The sequence below is a fragment of the Furipterus horrens genome, unplaced genomic scaffold (genome assembly GCF_987537825.1).
Source record: "Furipterus horrens unplaced genomic scaffold, mFurHor1.1.pri manual_scaffold_9, whole genome shotgun sequence".
Taxonomy (NCBI): domain Eukaryota; kingdom Metazoa; phylum Chordata; class Mammalia; order Chiroptera; family Furipteridae; genus Furipterus; species Furipterus horrens.
In genome coordinates, this window is record NW_028327179.1 from 59,373,944 (window position 1) to 59,390,460 (window position 16,517).

Genomic DNA, 16,517 nt, shown 5'->3' on the forward strand with positions numbered 1-16,517 from the left:
TAGCCTTCAACTCTCAACCATCATATTCAAGTCATTATCAACTCCAGTATATTTTAATACCTAAATATTTATTTTCTCTTATCTCTGTTGTCAGAGCCCTAATATTATATGCCAGCATCTTTTTAAAAAATTAAACTTAAAAAATCAAAATAATTGTAGGTTCAAATGTTTTTTAAGAAGTAATGGAGACAGAGTCTGTGTACCTTTTATCCAGTTTACTCCAATGGAAATATCTTGAAAAACTATAGTACATTATCAAAATCAAGATATTGACATTGATACAGTTCAGGAAACAGAACATTAGCATCACCATAAGGATGCTTCCTTTTGTCCTTTTAAAAAATATTTATTTTTAGGTAAGTTTTAGGTTCACAGAAAAATTGAACAAAAGGTACAGAAATTTCCAATTTATCCTCTCTCTCCACACATGTAAAGTCTCCCCCATTATCAACATCCACCACCCTCACCCTGGAGTGGTATATTTGTTACAATTGATGAACCTCCATTGATACATAATAATCATTTTAACTCCATAGTTTACATTAGGGTTCACTCTTGGTATACATTGCATCAGTTTTGACAAATATTTAATGACATATATCCATCAGTGTGGTATAACACCGAGTATTTTCACTGCCCTAAAAAATTCTCTGTGCTCTGCCTGTTCATCTTTCTTTGCCATCCTATTCTGACAGCCAATGATCTTTTTATTGTAAAAATAGTTTGCCTTTTCTAAAGTGTCATATAACTGGGATCATACAACATTTAGCTTTTTCAGATTGGCTTCTTTCACTTGGTAATATTCATTTAAGTTTCCTCCGTGTCTTTTCATGGCTTGATAGTTCATTTCTTTTTAGTGCTGATTAATATTTCATTGTCTGGATGTATCAGTGTTTATTCATTCGCCTGCTAAAGAATATACTCTTATTAAATGCTCACTTTGCTACAACCTTAATGTTTTCTTCTGAGTACACATTCTCATTTTTTACAACATAGATAATATGAGAATTTTCCAAATCTTTAGTTTCTATTTTCTTTCTGCTTAATAATTCTTTCTTTGGGTTATTTCTGAGTTATTTCTATTTTTTCATATTATACCAGAAGCAGTCAGGAGGAGTCAATTTGTATGTTTTATATGTTGCTTAGAAAGAGCTTCAGCTAAATATCCAATTTAATCACTTGCAAGTTCTACTTTCCACAAAATACTAGATCATGAACATTTCAGCCAAGATCTTTTGCCACTTTATAACAAAGATAACCTTTCCTTCAGTTTCCAATTACATATTCCTTATTTTCACCTGAGACTCGTCAAAATGATCTTTACCATCTATATTTCTACCAACTTTCTGTTCAGGATGACTTAGGTGTTCCCTTCAAAGACTAAGGCTCTCTTTATAGCACTCCTCTTTTCTTTCTGAGCTGTCACCAGCATCGCCTTAATGGTCTGTTCCTGGTAATGTAGATTTATTTTCTATCATGTATCTCAAAACTCTTCCATTCTCTACTCATTGCCCAGTTCTACAGACGTTTCCACATTTTTCATTACTTTTTACAGCAGCATCCCTCTTCTCAGTATTAATTACTTTGTCCATTCAGGTTGCTATAGCAGAATACCATAGACTGGGTGATTTAAACAATAAATATTTAATTCTTACAACCGTCAAGGCTAGGAAGTTCAAGATCAAGGCACTGGCAGATTTGGTGTCTGGTGAGGACCTACCTCCTCATTCATAAATGGCTGTGTTCATGATCCTAATGATATCACATTGAGGTAAGGATTTCAATGTAAGAAGTCTGGGGGACAGAAACATTTCAGTCTAAAGCACAATGTAGTATTTTTAGAAAGTTCTTATTTGAAAATACATTTATAAAATAAACACTGTAGCAAAAAAACTGGGAACAAATAAGTATTTAAAGTACTCATAATCTTACTATCATTCCTATAAATTTATTGGCTGATCATTTGCCTAATTATATTCTGGTAGCTTAGCTGCTATTTAGTCTTCACTTTCCTGTAATCATTAACTGGTAATCTCTGCTTAAGTTTTTAAAAATAATATTTTGGTAAAGAGGTATTTCATGGTATAGATTCAAACTTAAGAAAGAAATAGACATTTCTTTATTAATTAAAAGGATATGAACAACCTCCAAGATGTAAACTTGTTGAACATGTCACTAATCTAAAATTCTGCAAACCTTTCTTTACATTTTACCTGGCAATAAACATTGTTGCTTTATATCACTTATTCACTCCCCAACTTACTCTTCCCCTGAAAAAGAGAGAGCAAACTAACAGCCTGTGTACCTTATTTTTTTAAAGTATATTTTATTGATTATGTTGTTACAGTAGTCCCAATTTTTTTCCCCTTTGCTCCCCTCTTCTCAGTACCCCCTACCCTCTAGCAATTCCAATCCCCTTAGTTCATGTTCATGGGTCATGCATATAAGTTCTTTGGCTTCACCCTTTCCTATATTCTTAACTTCCTCCTGTCTATTTTGTACCAACTAATTATGCTTATTAATCCCTGCACCATTTCCCCATTTCTCCCAGTTCCCACTTTGAGCTGACAACCCTCCAAATGATCCCCATACCTATGACTCTGTTTCTGTTCTGGTTGTTTGCTTAGTTTGTTTTTGCTTTTATTTTTTAGGTTCAGTATTGACAGTTGTGAGCTTGATATCAGTTTAATGTTCATAGTGTTGAACTTCTTTTTCTTAAATAAGTCTCTTTAACATTTTATATAATAATGGCTTTGTGATTATTAACTCTTTTAGTTTTACCTTGTCTTGGAAGCACTTCATCTGCTCTTCCATTCTAAATGATAGCTTTGCTGAATACAGTAATCTTGGTTGTAGGCCCTTGCTTTTCTTCACATTGAATACTTCTTGCCAGTCTCTTCTTGCCTGCAAAGTTTCTTTTGAGAAATCAGCTGATAGTCTTATAGGCACCCCTTTGTAGGTAACTCTCTGCTTTTCTCTTGCTGCTTTTAAGATTCTCTCTTTATCTTGAACCTTCGGCATTTTAATCATGATGTGTCTTGGTGTGGTCCTCCTTGGGTCTAGCTTGTTTGGGACTCTCTGTGCTTCCTGGACTTGTATTTCTATTTCCTTCAGAAAATTTGGGAAGTTTTCCTTCATTATTTTTTCATATAAGTGTCAATCTCTTACTCTTCTCCTTCTGGCACCCGTATGATTCAGATGTTTTATGTTTAAAGTTGTCCCAGAGTTACCAAAAACTCTCCTCATTTTTTCAATTCTCAAATTCTCATTTTGTACTGGTTGACTGTTTTTTTTTCTTCCTTATGCTTCAAATCATTGTTTAGAACTCTGGTTTCCTTCTCTTCACCATTGGTTTTGTGTGGATTTTCCTTCATTATATTTAGCATAGCCTTCATTTCTTTTCTTATGTATTTGCCATACTTAAGTGTATCTGTCAAGTCTGTGTGCATCTTTATCACCAGTGTTTTGAATTCTACATTTGTTAGGTTGGCTATCTCCTCACTTGTGAGGTTGGCTATCTCGTCATCACTTAGTTCTTCCACTGGAATCTTGATCTGTTCCCTGTTTTGGGCCATACTTCTCTGTCTCCTCATCTTGACAGGCCCCTATTTTGTTTGCCTCCATGTCTTAGGTTGAGCTGTCACACCTATTACATTGTAAGGGGGAGAGCCTTAGGTATTCATCAGTACAGGGCAACCCATTTCACGACGTTGTGGTGCTGTGTGTGGAGGAGGGGCCTGAGAGGGAACAATGCTTCTTGCTCAGCACTCACCCCTCTTCCAGGCACTTCTCCCACTTTTGTATGGAACTGGCACCTCTCTAGCTGTTGTCCTGGCCATCATTCCCAGAGTGGATGGGTTTGCAGACTTTTTAGGATCGATGGGACCCTTTAAACAAGCAGATTCTACTGAGAAACCAGCAGTTTCTTCCTCCACCCTAACCCTCACTGGTTTGCACAGTCAGAAGCAATGGGGCTTTATTTTCCCTGGCGCTGGAACTGTGAGCTGTGTGATCTAGTCTCATGCTGGGAGTGCTTCCCAGGTGTCCCTCTCGACTTTTAAAACGTTTGTGCTTTCTACTGGCCTGTTGCTGTCACCACTGCCGCCACCACCCCACTGCATCCTCTCTGCACCAGCTCTGCCTCTCCTACCTGTTTGGATGAGTATTTCTTCTTTATGTCTTTCTTTGTTGGACTTCCATGCAGCTCGATTTTCTGGAACTTCTGGTTGTCTCTAGTTTTGAGGTAGTTGTATTACTTAGTTGTGGAGGGAGATGCAGCACGTCTATCTAGACTTCCATATTGGTGGAAGTCCAGCCTGTGTACTTTCATAGTTATCAATAGTTTGTTGAGACATTTCTGCTCAAAATTCTTTGTCTCTCACTCACAGCTCTATTTTAGATTCCCTTTCAGTAGTTTGAGAAACAGTAATGCCTTATGTATAACATTAACTTTTCATTTGTCCTGTGGACAAGGGAAAATGAATGTTTAAAATAATTCTTGTGCTATATTTTTAGTAGTATTCATTTTCAAATTAAGCAAAAATATAAATAGAATTTTTAAAAACTCTGTTATAGTGTTTTTCTTGAGATCCGTTTTAGCCTTATTTCTATTACATGGAAGCAATCATTTGAATGATTCATTAACAATTTACAACCATTTTTAATCTCCTAACTTTTTAAAGATATCATATTAGTCCTAAGAGGAAGAATAAAAGGGAAAAGTACAATCTATCAGGTCCAGTGATGATGGAACTGTTCTCTGTCTGCACTATCTAATAAGGCAGCCACTGATCACATGTGGCTATTGAGTGCTTGACATGTAGTGAGTATGTCTGTGGAGTTGAACTGTTAAGTTAAATTTTTATTAACAGTTTAATTGAGAAATAATTTACAGACCATACATTTCACCCATTTAAGATATAGAATTCAATGGCTTTTAGTGTATTCACATAATTGTGCAGACATTACCACAACTGATTTGAGTTCTTTTATCACCTTGACAAGAAAGCCAATATTAATTCAAAGTAATTCCCCAAGTTTCCACAACTTCCTTAGTCCTTGGCAGACACTAATTTTCCTGTCTCCATAGATATGACTATTTTGGACTTTTCATGTAAATGGAATCATGATATGTAACTTCTGTGACTAATTTTAGTTTATTTAAATTCAATAGCCACATGTGGCTAGTGGCTACCATAAGCAGCAAGTGAACCAAAAGACCAAATACAGATGCTTAAGGAATGCTGAAGGCTGAGGAGAAAGATGATCCTGCCAAACAGGTCAGAGATTGGAGATGAACTCAGAGCTTAGAGATGACTGCTTCCTGAAGAAGAGGATAATAAATAGACTAAATAATAGTATTAAAGAGGGGTCTGCATAGTTGGTAAATAAGTATAGGCAAGTGGCACTTTTTTTTTTAATTTTATTTTTTTTATTATTGATTATATTGTTACAACAGTTCCAATTTTCTCCCCCTTGCTCCCCTCCACCCAGCACCCGCCTCCCCCAGCAATCCCCCCCAAGTCCATACCCCTGGTTCGTAAAAATTAACTATCCCCCCCCCCTCAAATCTTAGGACCCTTTGTAATCTTGTAAAGGACAATGGGCGAAGGTCTCAAGCTCCTCTAGCTGCTTCAAGCTGGACATGGTCGTCGTCCTACCTACCCTTGGGTCCAGAAAACCCTAGTAAGAGTGGAAGTGTGGAGGGGAGGGTGGCCTTCCCACATGAGGAAGGATCGTGCAGACTCCAGGTCAGTTGGCTGTCTCCAGTCAATGGCGTGCTTGGTTAAACAGGCTGGTGTCCTTGTTGTGTTCTGGGGGCAACAGATTTGGCGAAAAGTGTTAAAAGACATCATTCACTCCATAACTATTAGATGACAAAAGGCAGGGATTAATTTTTCAATGTTCCATATTAGGAAAAAAAAAAAAAAAGGGCTTCTTTGGAGGAAGGTGTGCCAGGCGCATGTCACCTGTCCAAAACCCTTTTGCCCATTATACTTAGTTTGGGCTGAGGTAAATAGTTTAGGTTTTCCCCCTCTCAGACCTCTGGGCCTTTTTCTATCCAAGCCATTAGGATAGAAAAGAGAAACCAGTTTTAAAGTGAAGCCCACAGACCACCCCACTCTTCAACAACCCAGCCATTTAGTTCAGCCAAACCATTGAGTCTCAGGAGGCAGCGCTGCAGAGAGGATTAAGTGAGGCTTATGCGTACAGACAATCACTCAGGTAATGCGATCATAGGCTTATGTCCTTTGAAAACAGAAAACACGTGTTAATTTATGTAACATAACCCACAAACAAGTCTCTAAATCTGTAAGACTGTCTTATTGGAAAGACATCCAGTTGCAAGGCACTTGAAATTCTATTTGCCTGCAACTTGAATATCTTTGATGATATCACAGACATGGTTTAATTTTCAAGTGAAACCATATTTTAAATGAGAAGAAACTTTTAAGATGGTTAGTTGCCCTATTTTATAGTGTACTACTGATCATTGTGATTTTCCTTGAATAATAATTTTTCTCCCTAAGGTTACCCTCTTTGTCATTAAAGGGACTGTATTAAGTCCATTTTTAATTTATCCTGTTCATTTGCATAAACACAACAAGAGCAGCAAATGATCACTTATGATCTTTAGTTCTGCTTTGCTTGAACTTACACAAGGAACATTTAGGGTGACCTTCAGTCTCCTCTCAGGGCACAGAAGCTGGGCCACATACCTGGCATTCATCCTTGCCTGTACACACCTGTCCTTTCCAAGTCTTTCTGGTTTTCCATGGTGCCTTAAGGTCCCTCCTAGCCATCTTTCAGGAAAACAACCTTCATTCCTTCCCTGGAAAGTTTGCTGTGGACCGCACAACCAACCATGGTACCAGGCCTTTTATCTCACGGGCTTTTATTAACTTTGAAAGTCATTCCCAGTTCCTCAGGGCTTTTTGGTAACAACCTGAGCCCAAGCATGTCTCCTTTAGGCTTGACATTCCAGTCAAAGACTTGGTCAAAAAAAAAAAAAGGAACCTCTATTAACAACTGGTCTTATTAGTTCTATGCGAAGAAACTTATATCATTACTTACTTGTTTAGAATGCCAAACTCTGGAGGGATCCGATAGGGAGAAAAATATACAACGTGAAGGAAAATCTTTGTCCTAGTATTCACTGAACTGGCATTTCCATTCTTCACATTTTCATTTTTCCCCCACTAAAAAAAGGTTTTTTTCCCATTACTCTTGTCTCACTTTTTCCCCCCCTCTTGCTTCCCTGCACCCTGCCCCTCCCTTCACCCACATTCAGTCCCCACTCAGTTGCCCATGTCCGTGGGTCATTTATACATATTCTTTGACTTGACCCTTCCCCTTCTTACCCCCTTCTCTCCCTCCCACCTCCCCCCTTGTTATTGTTAGTCTACTTCTTGTTTACATACCTCTGGCTCAATTTTGCTCATTTGTTTGTGTTGTTCATTAGTTTCCTGTAATAGGTGACAGCATAGGGTATTTTTCTTTTGTTGCCTGGCTTATTTCGCTAAGCATAATTCTCTCTAGTTCCAATCATGTTGTTGCAAATGGTAGAAGTTCCTTCTTTTTTTCAGTACTTATTCATTGTCATTTTCCCCCTTTGTACTCGTGTTCCTCTCTGTCTCTCTCTGTTTATTCATCTTCTTAAAGCAGACCCTTTAGCATCTCTTGCAATGCTGGTTTGGTGGAGATGTATTCTTTTAGCCTTCTTTTGTCTTGGAAACTCCTTATTTCACCTTCCATTTTGAATGAGAGCCTTGCTGGGTAGAGTATTCTTGGTTGTAGGCCTTTGTTTTTCATTGCTTGGAATATTTTTTGCCATTCCCTTCTGGCTTGTAGTGTTTCTGCTGAGAAATCTGATGATAGCCTTATTGGAGCTCCCTTGTATGTTATTAGTTGTTTCTCTCTTGCTGCTTTTAGGATTCTCTCTTTGTCTTTGAATGTTGCCATTTTAATTATGATGTGTCTTGAGGTGGGCCTGTTGGGGTTCATCTTCATTGGGACCCTCTGTGCTTCCTGGATTTGCGTGACTCTTTCTCTTCTCATGTGAGGGAAGTTTTCTGTCATTAGTTTTTCAAAGAGGTTTTCTAACCCTTGCTCTTCTTCTTCTCCTTCTGGAATTCCTATGATACGGATATTATTACGTTTCATGTTGTCCTGCAGCTGTCTTAGAGCCTCTTCAGTCTTGTTCAGTCTTTTTTCATTTTGTTGCATTGTCTGGGAGTTTTTGTGTATGTTGTCCTCCAGCTCGCTGATCCGATCTTCTGCTTCCTCTAGCCTGCTTTTAATTCCTTCTACTGTGTTCTTCAATTCAGAGATCATATTCTTCATTTCCTCCTGGCTCTTATTGATAGCTTCCATGTCCTTTTTGATGCTGGTATAATTCTCAGTAAGTTCCTTATAGTTCTTCTGGAGTTCACTGTAGTTTTTCTGGAGTTCTTTGTAGTTTCCGCTGAGCTCATTTAGCTTCTCCATAACCCATGTTTTAAATTCCGTATCTGATATTTTGCTCCCCTCTATTTCATTTAGCACTCTTTCTGGGGATTCTACCTTTCCTTTTGGTGGGGGGTTGTTTCTCTGTCTCCCCATTTTTGTGATTCCTTTTGTTTGTTGGTGCTTCTTAGAATGATCTGTTCTTCCTGGATCTGCCTCTGGTAGCATCAGATCATGTACCAGACTGGCCCTAGGCAGCCTATTGGAGATTTCCAGTGATCTACTGCCTTTGTCTCTCTTCTTTAGTTGTTACTATACTCAATCTGTGGTTGGCTGTCAGTCTTAAGGACTGTGGGTGTGGCAACTTAATTCCTGTATGCAGGGCTTTTATTTCCCCTTAGTATGACACCACTTGGAGGGGAATGGTCTGTCTGCTGTACTGGGGCTGAGTCAGCACTGGCTGGTCCTGGGAGGGGGTTAGTGTAGTTTCCACTTACTCCTCCGCCCTCCTGGATCTCCGTCTGCGTTGTCCTTGATGATATTTCTTTAATCTGTCTGGTTGTATTTCAGCTACTTTTTGGTGGATCTTTTTCTCTAGTTAGTTGATTCAGAGTCACTCTGCCCACCTTGTCTTGAGATCTTTTGTGAACGTGCTGCTAAAACATAATCACACAACCCAGGCAAGAAACCCACACCCTCCAATGGCTCCCCCAAATACAATCCCACTATAGGCTGCAAATGAGCCCGTGTTAATATACTTGTGGAGATACTGGGACTCTTATTTTGTAGGAGAAACAGAAAAGAGTTGTTTTAAATGAAGGAAGGGTAATTTTTGAGCTGGAATTTGATAGAGTATTAATATTAGCAATTGGGATCAAGGTTATGTAAGAGAGCAATTAACAGTTACACTGTATGTTTGAAAAGGAGGGGAGGGTTACAGTGTGGAGAGAGAAAGTGGAAGTGTATAGTATTACGATTATATAATCGGTATATACTATATGATTAGCATGGGAGGTAGGGTAGACACAACAGACATCCAGGTAGACAGACAGCCAGAAATTGAAAGAGAGGGCTGGGGAGGTTAGAAGGTAGGAAACAGATTGAGAGAGAATTTTTTAAGAATAAAAATACAGAGTAGAAAATAGCAAGACAGGAAGGGAGAGAGGAAAGAGAGAGAGAAAGTAGAGAAGAGAAGGGTAGGAGAGAGAACGAAAGAAGAAGGGGAGGTAGAAGAGAGTGGACTGGATTAAAAATTTTTTTAAAATTATATATTATAAAAACGATTAGGAGATTAAAACATGATATAAAGTTGCAAGATAGAGAGAAAGGGTGAATATATAGAGAGAGGAATAGGAGATAGGAAAGCAAGAGGGTTTGGGAGGAAAAGAGCTCAGAGGAGGGAAGGAAATCAGGAGGAAGAGGAGATATTAGGGAGGAGAGGATTGAAATTGAAGAGTTGACAAAAGATAGGATGAAGGAGAGAAATACAAGAGGTAGAGAAAGAGGTGAGGGGATGGGGTAGAAAAAGAGAAGGGGTAAGAATGCGAGAGTAAAGGGAGAGGGGGATAGATTAGAATTATAATTTGAATATTAAGAGATTAGAATATAAAGTGGAATAGGGAGAGAGAGAATATGTATAGGGAGAGAAGGAAAATAAGGACAAGAGATGAAAGAAAAACGAATGTAGACTGAAGGGGGACAAAATAAAGAAAGAAATTTAATAAAATTGAAGGTGCATAGCTCATAGAAGGGAGAGGGTGAGAAAGGGAGAGAACTTAAAATTATAAAATTAACTGAGAATAGGATGAAGGGGAGACATGCTAAGGGGAGAGAAGGGAGGGAAGAGGAGGGGAGAAAAGGAGAGAGAATAAGAAGGGACTGACGGTAGGGGTAGTTAGAGAGAGAGTGAGAGATAAAGCAATGAGGATTTTAACTCAATTCAACTTTTATGCACAGTCTCTGGGTATTTTTGGTTTGTTTGGTTTTTGGTTTTTCCTTGCTTCCTTCCTGAGTCCGCTCCTATTCAAAATTCCATGAGTTTCAAATCTTTTCTGGTTGGTTGGCTGGCTGTGGGAGGGTTCTGCTTGATTCTGGGATTGCTAGTCTTTTTTTCGTGGGCCTACCACTGCTCTGCTGTGAGCTGCGTTTAGTTGTCCCCTCCTGAGGCAGCCTCAGCCCTCCTCAGGCTTGTCCAGCTACTCCTTCCCTCTGTTGGTCCAGCCTGTGCCTGCCAGCAATCCCCGCCCTGCCTCCAGTCCTGTCTCTATTCCCAGGCTACAGCTTCTGCTCTCTTCCCTGTCTATATGCCTGCGCACCCTATCTCTCTCCCTTTCTCAAGATGGTCCTTTTGTTCTGCAGGACTCTGGCACAGTCGGTCAAAGTGCCGGGCCCAGTGGCCCTTTCCTGCCCAGGGCCTCTCCCCTAGTCTGGAGCTTTGCAGTGGCTTTCCTGCCTGTGCTCTTCTCCTTGCCCCAAAACTTTCTCTATTTCGAGCTACAGCTTCCGCTGACTTCCCTGTCTATCAGCCTGCGCACTCTATCTTTCTTCCCGCCACAGCACCGTCCCTTTGTTCTGTAGGATTCTAGTGTGGTCAGTCAGCGCAGCACTCTCCTACCCTGGGGCTCTCTGCCAGTCTGGAGCTCTGCAGCAGCCCTTCCCTGCGGCCCCTTCTCCCTGCCCTAAGACCATCTCCACTCCAGAACCTCCGCCTCCGCTCTCTTCCCTACTTACACACCCTGCCCGTCCTATTTCCCTCCTAGCCCCAGACCGGCCTTTTGTTCTGTGGGATTCTAGCGCGACTAAAGAGCAAACACTGGTTTCAAGAACACAGTTCTCCCCCGGTCCGGAGTTCCGCAGCAGCTTTTCTGTGCTGCCATTCTCCTTGCCCCAAAACTGCTCCTTTGTTCTGTAGGGCCCTAGCGCTAGTGCTGGGCTCGCCCGGAGTGCCAAGCTTTCGGTCGGAGGTTGCAGCTGAGGATGTTTCCCTCTAGACTCAGATCACAGTTTCTCCCAGTCCTGGTTGTTCACTGTTCTCTCCCTCCTCTGGCTTTTTCAGCCAAATCCTCTCCCTAACTCCCTACAAGAATTCACTCCGGGCTAGTGAACTCTCCGGCTTGATACTGCAAATGCACGGAGTCTCGGAATGACTCAGCCTGCAGTTTGTGATAAACCCCTCCACCCCCCTCCACGCTGCTCCCACGATCTCCTCCCCGTTCACGTTATCAGATATCCACACTCACTCAGTCACTCACTCCTCTCCGCATTTGTTCCTGGATTCTGTCCTTAACAGGAGCGAGCTGAGAACACTGTCCCTACTCCGTGGCCATCTTGGCCCCCCCGCAAGTGGCACTTTTATATAATTGAGAGATGGAGGGAAGGAAGAAAATTTCAAGATCACTTGAGAGGGATGTCAAGATTGATGGAAATTTTGTTTTGTTGCTATTATTTTTTTAGTGTAGGCATAAGCCTATATGTAGACAGAAGACAAGATTCTAGTGGAAGTAAAGTGAGTAAAGATGTTTGAGTAGGGTTCTGGAAGATGTTAGTTAAGGTAATACCAAGGTCATTAGCATAGGAGTAAGCCCTGCTAAGATAGAGGTCAGGTTTCTCAGTGGCAACAGTAAGTGAAGAAAAATAGGCAAAGAAACAGAGCAATTTTTAATATAAAAGAAGGAAACTAAAGGAACTTATTTACTTAAGGAAAGTGAGGGCAGTATTTCTGAATGTAAATTTTGGTTCCTCCAAACTGTGTAGGAGGGAGTCCTGAGAAGTTCTCCAGAAGTGTTAGTTAGGACTCTGGGATATGGGAATGTTAATTACTGAGAGGTTTTGCTGTCAAAATGAATATGTCTTTAAAAAGGGACAGTCAGGCATGCAAAGGCCTCCCCCTCTGCTGGAACAGGTGAGCAACCAGTTCACCTTGGACCCACCTGCCCCAATATGCAATGGGTCAACCCGCCCCTGGCCTGAATGTGGATGTGCACGCACCCCTGGCTGAGGCCAAAGGATGGTGAAGTGAATTAGAGGCACTTTGTAATAAGTTTTGGGCACTGGCTCTCGAAAAAGAGCTGGGAGAGCAACAGACTAGGTCCCAGTACAGAATTATCTTCAGTGCTATGGGAGAAATCACTTAAATAGACTGCTCCCCTCCAAGTGGCATCAGCTGGAGGCAGCAGCTCAATAACTGTATACAAGAAGGTCACACCATAAAGGCAGAAAATAAAAGAAGATCAATCTAAGAGGCAGAAACAAGACCAGTACCCAAAATGGGGAGGCAGAATAACACCCCACCAAACAGAAACAACACCTCACTAAAAGAAAAGGAGGAATTCCCAAAAGGATGGATAGATGAAATAGAAGCAAGCAAACTATCAGTCATGGGATTCAAAACAATAGTAATGAGGAAGCTCAATGAACTCAACAAACTCAAAGAAAACTACAACGAACTCCAGAGGAACTACAAAGAACTCCAGGGAAGCTACAAGTAATTTACTGAGAACTACACAGCATAAAAAAGGATATAGAAACTATCAACAAGAACCATCAAGAAATGAAGAATACAATTTCTGAACTGAAGAACACAGTAGAATCAATCAAAATCAGACTAAACTAAGCAGAGGATCAGGTCACTGAGTTAGAGGACAACGCAAAAAAAATCCCCCAACAATGCAACAAAATGAAAAAAGACTGAAAAAGAATGAAGAGGTTTTAGGAGAACTGCAGGACAACATGAAATGAAACAATATCCATATCATAGAGATAAAAGAAGGAGAACAAGAAGAGCATGGGATAGAAAACCTGATTGAAAAATTAATGACAGAAAATTTTCATAACCTGATGAGAGAAAAAGCTATGCAAGTCCAGGAAGCACAGAGGGTCCCAATGAAGATGAACCCAAAAAGGTCTACTCCAAGGCACATCATCATTAAAATGGCAACATTCAAAGACAAAGAATCCTAAAGGCAACAAGTAAAAAACAGCAAATAACATACAAGGGAGCTCCAATAAGACTATCAACTGATTTCTCAACAATAAGGGACAGACATTTTCAGGTACATAAGTCATAGGAAGTCCAGGATCCAGTTATGTCAGTGTTCACTTACTAATGAGTGAAAATTGCCCTAAAATTTACATCTGAGGATTATAAAGATAAAACTTAGCTTCACCAGTTCATTCATCCATCCTGTTTCTTTTTCCCATTCTTCCTGCTTGCCTTTTTTCCCCATCTATTCTTATACTTTGTAGAAAACAATGTACCCTCTTGCTTTCCCTACAAGAATAAATGGAAACAAAAACTTGGCCAAAATTCAACATTCATCCATATTGTTATGAATACAAAATTTCATGTTATGAGTTGTAATAAAATTCCAGTATTTTCTTCAGTTTCTAAATTATCCCCCCTCACCACACCAATGTAATAATGGTGGAAGAGCTAGTAAGTGCTTTGAAAATCCCATATGAAAGCAACTATGCAAATATAAATGAAAAATTTACCAATTAGTTGATAGTGACTTAATAACATTGCTTTAGAACAAGCTTTCTGTATAGAAGTTTTAGTGATTAAAACTGACTTTTGTGGTATTCTCAATATAAAATTATGTATTTATGTACATATATTTTTTTTAATTTTAGGCTTTTAAAACCAAAGATGGATATCTCGTAGTTGGAGCGGGAAATAACCAACAGTTTGCTACCGTGTGCAAGGTAATTTATAGACATTGAGATGGGTGGTTGATATATGCAACAATTTATTTAGTAAAAGGCCAGGAAGGTTAAATTTTGCCTAGAACAATGCTGCTAAGTATTTAACCAATTTAAGTGTATGTTTTAGACTTAACTATGCCATTTTAATACTTACAAATGCCAAGTACAGGGCCAGAATGAGCACTCTGTATTATTATTATTTTTTGAGGTGTGTGACTGTGTTTTGAAATGAAGAATTAGAGTAACTTAAATTATTCTAAAATTTGACATATCTACCTGTCCTAACAGAAAGGAAGCAAACGAAAATAAAGGCATTTTTAACACCATTTTTTCTTTCTTTTCCTCCATCCCTCCTTTCTTCTTTCCTTCCACAACATGAGATCTGATTAGGCCAAAATATAATCTACTATCAAATGTATTTTATTTATCAATAGAAATTTTAGAAAATTACTTAAAAGTTAACTTTTGTATAATGAGCACCTTTCTGCAAAATTTATGTTTTAAGATTTTAGCAAATAAGGTATAGTAAAAATGTTGTTACTCAACAAGGCCTTAGAATCATTTAAAATAATTTTTTGTTGAAGATACTCTAGTTATTTTAGCATTGCTTAGGCATTTTGTAAAAATTTGATGTTTTTGCATTTATCTAGACTTTTTTTTTGTCTTTTGTTTTATTTAAGGCCTAATTCCAGGAATATTACACATATTTAAAAAAAAGTTTTTTCCTTGCGTGTAAGCAAAGGGGTCACATACCGAGGATATTTTTCTTCTGATTGAGGAAGGTTATTTTTAGTATTAACCATACTACCATGAGCTTTCAGTTTTGTTAAAGATGCCTGTGAGCTCCTTATAGGAACCTTATATATTTAATTTATTATGTACAAAAATTATTTAGTACCATGCCTGTTTTGTATGAAAGGTTAATGAGCAGAACTAAAAACCACAGCAAAGGGATGGGAAGTACCACAGAGAAGGTGACAAATGGAGATAGTTCTGATTGCAGGAAGGGATGGAACATCTGCTGTGGGAAAGAGGGGAGCCTTTATAATGTTGACTCTGAGTAAGTGTAGAGAAAATTCATTCAAACATTTGATCTGGGATCAAAGAATCTTTATTGTGAACGGTCAATGTTAAAAATATGAAACATACGGAAGCTGTTGCCTATAAAGTCATTTGTATACTCAAGCTCCAGAGATGTAAAAGCCAGTTCATTGCTATAAATGAGTACAGATTTTCTTCCTGGACCATATGTTTTGGAGTTTTCTCTTTCCATAAAGTTGGGGGTGGAGGGAAGAGAAATTACTGGTTAACATATTCTTCACTGTTGAAAATAACTGTATTAAATTCTTTTTATTTTTGATTCATTACTGCTGATTAATTTAAAACTTTTGAACTTCCTCACAATACCCATAAGAACATTTTTGAAAAATATTTTTATTTCAAAGCAGAATATTTGCCATAAGTTTTAGTACTAAAATATGAGTTATTGTTGTAGTGTGTTATGACCCATTGTTTAAAAAGAGACTACCAGATGGCTTTGAAGATTGTCATACTTGACCTGTTTTTCCCATATGTGAGTGGGGAATGATTAATTCCTATTATGTGACATTAAGGCAATATCTATAAAATTCTGTGCATAGGATTTTAATGTTATTTGCATCATTTACTAGGGATCTTGAGCAAACATTTCAATTTGATTGGCTTTTCCAACTTTCATAATTATACCCTTACATGCAAACTTGACCTAATGAAAATGACCTGTGTCCTTATTTTGATGCAAGATTCTCCCCCTCACATATGTAGTGAGTGAGTTTCTTCTCAATATATTTTATTAATATTTATCTCATAGTGAGAGGCTTGTCTTTCTAACTGGCTTTATAGAAAATGTGGTCCCCTGTGTTTTACAGTGAGCCCATCAAAATTGTTCTTTTGCTGGGTAAGGTCTACCATGAAAAATAAGGCTATTCAACCTCCTGGGGAGAAATATACAAATACTATCTTCCATGAATGAGTAGGATTCATTCAATTAGATATTCCTCAAATAGAATTTGATATACTGGTTAACTAATACTTCTTGGGGATGTTCCTATTAGGGAGCTCTTATTGTGAAGGATTAGAGTAAGGGCAAGAATGTTGAATTCAAGGCTTGGGGTTGAGCATATCTTCCTGCATATGAAGTGAACCTTGGTTTATTACACATCCTATTTTATGGTCCTTAACATGATACAGAAGAGTAGGAAATGTGAGCATATGTAGGCTATTTTAAGCTGATTGATGCCAATATTAATGGGCATTTCTATTTGAAGTATACTGACATCCTTTTAAAAGCCATTTAGACTGCAAGTTTCTTTTATTGGAGGCAATATGCA

At 38.8% G+C, this 16,517-nt stretch overlaps 1 protein-coding gene across 2 annotated transcripts in view; it reads left to right on the forward strand.

Moving 5' to 3' along the window:
• SUGCT (succinyl-CoA:glutarate-CoA transferase) overlaps window positions 1–16,517 on the forward strand; it is a 1,282,463-nt gene that overhangs the window by 523,711 nt on the left and 742,235 nt on the right. For both annotated transcript variants that reach the window (XM_090286756.1, XM_090286757.1), the window contains exon 10: window positions 14,077–14,148. In XM_090286756.1, the coding sequence (XP_090142882.1) occupies window positions 14,077–14,148 (72 nt within the window). The remainder of the gene's footprint in view (window positions 1–14,076; window positions 14,149–16,517) is intronic.